Source organism: Culex quinquefasciatus, chromosome 2 (genome assembly GCF_015732765.1).
Source record: "Culex quinquefasciatus strain JHB chromosome 2, VPISU_Cqui_1.0_pri_paternal, whole genome shotgun sequence".
Lineage (NCBI taxonomy): Eukaryota > Metazoa > Arthropoda > Insecta > Diptera > Culicidae > Culex > Culex quinquefasciatus.
This window is the reverse complement of record NC_051862.1, coordinates 2,855,560-2,859,429: the sequence shown is the minus strand read 5'-3', so window position 1 is coordinate 2,859,429 and position 3,870 is coordinate 2,855,560. Positions and strand designations below refer to the sequence as shown.

General features: G+C 53.9%; 1 protein-coding gene across 1 annotated transcript; it reads right to left on the bottom strand.

Annotated features, from left to right (window-relative positions):
* Positions 1 to 1,585: 1,585 nt before the first annotated feature.
* On the bottom strand, positions 1,586 to 3,723 carry LOC119767418. The gene is made up of 2 exons (XM_038255969.1): positions 3,003 to 3,723; positions 1,586 to 2,925 (listed from the first exon to the last, which is right to left on the bottom strand). Exons 1-2 carry the CDS (start codon positions 3,721 to 3,723, stop codon positions 1,586 to 1,588), a joined length of 2,061 nt encoding a protein of 686 aa, XP_038111897.1.
* Between the last annotated feature and the right edge of the window lie 147 nt (positions 3,724 to 3,870).

Sequence of the window (3,870 nt, the reverse complement as noted above, 5' to 3'; positions counted from 1 at the left end):
TTTTCCTGCTACCAGCACATTGAAGCTCTTGTCTCCCCTCTCCAGTACCTCGTAGGGACCGTCGTACGGATGCTGCAGTGATCGCTTGACGGAATCGATGCGCACGAAGACATGCGAGCACTTCTTAAGGTCGCCGCTGATGAACACACTGCGTTTACCGTGGTTCGAAGCTGCTGGTGGCTTAACGTCCTCAAACACTTGGTGCAGCTTGTTCGCGAACTCCGTTCGACTGACCGCCGGAAGTGCATCGTCGAAGAATTCGCCCGGCAGCCGCAAAGATTGCCCGAACACTAACTCGGCAGCACTACAGTTCAGGTCGTCGCGGTAAGCTGCTCGCAAGCCAAGGAGAATGTGCGGCAATCGGTCGTACCAGTTTGTCGGGTCAGTGCACATTATCGCCGCCTTCAGCGTTCGGTGAAACCGCTCCACCATCCCATTTGCTTCTGGGTGATACGCCGTTGTTCGAATGTGAGTTGTTCCCAGCATGTGGTTGAGTTCGGCGAACAACTCGGACTCGAACTGCCTTCCTTGATCGCTCGTAATGGTTTCCGGTGCTCCAAATCTCGATACCCAAGTTCCGCAGAACGCTTCCGCCACCGTCTTTGCTGTCATATCGGACAGCGGTATGGCTTCCGGCCAACGTGAGAAACGATCGATGACTGTCAACAGATACCGGCAGCCTTTGGACGTTGGTAGCGGACCAACCAAGTCAATGTGAACGTGACGGAAACGTGATTTTGGCAATTCAAAACTGCCGAGGGGGCGAGACAGTGTGCCGTGAGATTTTCGACCGTTGACAGTTCACGCACGACTTGACGAAGTTTGCAATATCTTTGTTCATCGATGGCCACACATACCGTTGCGAGATAAGCTTTCGAGAAGCCCGCACACCAGGGTGTGCCAAGCCGTGGAATTTCTCCAGAACCGACTGCCGCTGCTTCTTCGGGACGTAAGGGCGCTGGATGTTCGGGATCGAGATGTCGCAGTAGACCGGTTTGCGACAGTGCGAGAAATGCTTCTGTACAAGCTTCAACGAGCTTGTGGGTGACTTCACCAGATTCTCCAACTCGACGTCGTTCTCTTGGTCCTTCGCCAGCTGCTCGAAGTCGATGGTGCACTGGACAGCGTCGACGCGAGAAAGTGCATCAGCCACAACGTTGTCAACGCCGCTGATGTGTCGGATGTCCGTGGTGAACTCGGCAACGAACCTCAAGTATCGCTCTTCGTGAGGAAGACGGCTATTGGATGTTGTAGTAATCGCGTGCGTGAGAGGCCGGTGGTCCGTGAAGATGGTGAAACTCCTCCCCTCCAGGAAATGGCGGAAGTACTGAACGGCCATTTTCATTGCTGTCAGTTCTCTGCCGAAAGTGGAGTACTTCTTCTGTGCGTCGTTAAACTTCTCGGAGTAGAATCCAAGTGGTTCCCAGGACTTGCCGTCAAATTGCTGCAAAACAGCTCCAGCAGCAGTATTGGACGCGTCGATCATCAGCCCTAGTAGCTTCCTCGAATCCGGGTACGTCAAGAGCGCAGATGAAGATAGAGATAATTTGCAGTTTTCAAAGCTTGCTCTCGATTCCTCGGTCCACTACACTTTCCGCGTGTCATTCTTCCGGTTCCCGGGGATCAGCTTTCGAAGGTCTGCCTGAATGTCGGAGGCGTGTGGAATGAACCTCTTGTAGACATTCACTAACGCCAGAAACCTTCTCAGTTCACGAACCGTTGACGGCGTTGGGAAGTCTCGCACAGCCTTGACCCGTTCCGGGAGCGGACGAATTCCAGTTTCGCTTACCACATAGCCGAGGAAATTCACTTCTGTCTTAGCGAACTGGCTTTTGGCGACGTTGATCACCAGGCCGTTAGCGTGCAACCGTTCTAGCACAATGCGAACGTGGCGGCGATGCTCTTCCATGGACGTGGACGCGATGCAGATGTCGTCAATGAACTTCACGACGAAGTCAAGATCTGCAAACAAACGGTCCATGAAGCGTTGAAACGTTTGGCTGGCATTCATCAACCCAAATTGCATGCGAGTGAATTCAAAAAGGCCAAACGGTGTTATCACTGCTGTTTTGGGGATGTCCGACTCTTCTACCGGTATCTGGTGATAAGCTCGTTCCAGGTCGAGTGTCGTGAATATCGACTTACCGGTCAGCGTGTTGAGCAGGTCGTGGATGTGAGGCACCGGGTACCGGTCGGGTGCTGTGATCTTGTTGAGCTGCCGGTAGTCCCCGACGAACCGCCACTGGCCATTTTTCTTCGGAACACAATGCAGTGGACTTGCCCAGCTGCTACTCGACGGTCTGCAGATGCCCAGGTCCATCATCAATTGGAATTCTTCCTTCGCGGCCTTCGCTTTATCGGGATGCAGTCTTCGCACCTTGCACGCAGCAGGAGGGCCTTTCGTTACGATGTGGTGAGTTACATCGTGGGTTGGTTGGCACCGGAGTGAGAAGGGGACAGTAATTTCTTGGAATTCGTGCAGCAGGTCCCGAAACGGGTTCTGTTCGTCGACGAACGTGACACTGTGGACCGTTGCCGTCATCATTCCACCAAGCGAATGCAGCTTCGTCGTGTTGTCGATCAGGCGCTGGTGCTTGAGATCGATGATCAGCCCGTAGTGCGCCAGAAAGTCAGCGCCGAGGATCGCCATGCCGACATCCGCAACCAGGAAGCTCCACACAAATTTCCGCCTCAGTCCCAGATCCGTGCACAGGAATTTCTTGGAGTACGCCTTGATGCTTGAGCCGTTTGCAGCGTGCAGGTGAAAAGGTATCTCGCCTCCGGTCCGGTCACTTCTGCTCGCGGGAATCAGGGACACGTCGGACCCTGAATCGATCAGGAATCTTGTTTTGGATGATCTGTCGTAGACGACAAGACGACGACTTGTTGAAGCTCCACCCACCTCCGCCGTTTGAGATGGGCCGACTTCTAGTTTTTTGGAGAAAACGTGCACGGTTCACGGCACTGTCGAGCGTTGTTTCCGTATTTGCGATGATACCAACACACGTCATCTCGATTTCTGGACGGAGAGCGAGCGTCGTCCCGAGCTCGGGACAGTGATCGACTGCGGGAACGCGAGGGTTGGATCCTCATCCGCTTGACCTCAGCTGTGAGAGCTGCAACCTGTGCCTTGAGATCGTCGGTTTCGGAGGTCGGAAGCCCTTCCGGCTTGCTCACGGATGCCACGGTTGCTGACATAGTTTCGATCATTTTGTCTGCCATCAACGCAATGTTCGCTAGCGGCTCGTTGCAAATCGAGAGGATTCCTCTGACGTTCGTTGGCAGTTTCTGCAGAAAGAGCATCCGCAGCAGCGCTGACTCAACTCCCAATCCCGACGAGAGTTCCTGCATCTTTGCGAGAAGGTGGGAGGGACGCAAATCTCCAAGGTCGTGCGTTCCAAGCAGTCCTTCCAGTCTGGCTTGAGGGGACATAGCAAAACGGCCAATCAGTCTCTCCTTCACTGCGTTGTACTTGTTCTCAAGCGGGGGGCGATGGACCAGGTCGGCGATGTGGCAAATCACGGTTTGATCGACTTTGGCCACGATGTGGGAGTACTTTGTGTCGTCGCGTGTGATGTTGGCCAAAGTAAATTGCGCCTCCGCTTGCGCAAACCACATCTCCGGATCCGTTTTCCAGAAATCTGGAAGCTTGACACCGACGGCCGCGACAGCTTGCATGTTGCTTGCGTTCCCTTCTTGGTTGGCTGTCGGCGGGTTAGACATTTCGAGGTTATGTCCCCCTTTGTTTTTTGCGTAAAAAAACGTTTTTTCGCAGGTTTCCCGTCGGAACCGGTAAACTTTCGAACGTCGCGGGTCACCACTGTGGTGGAACGAGCGAGGCGAATAATAAAAGCCGGAGGATTAATAATC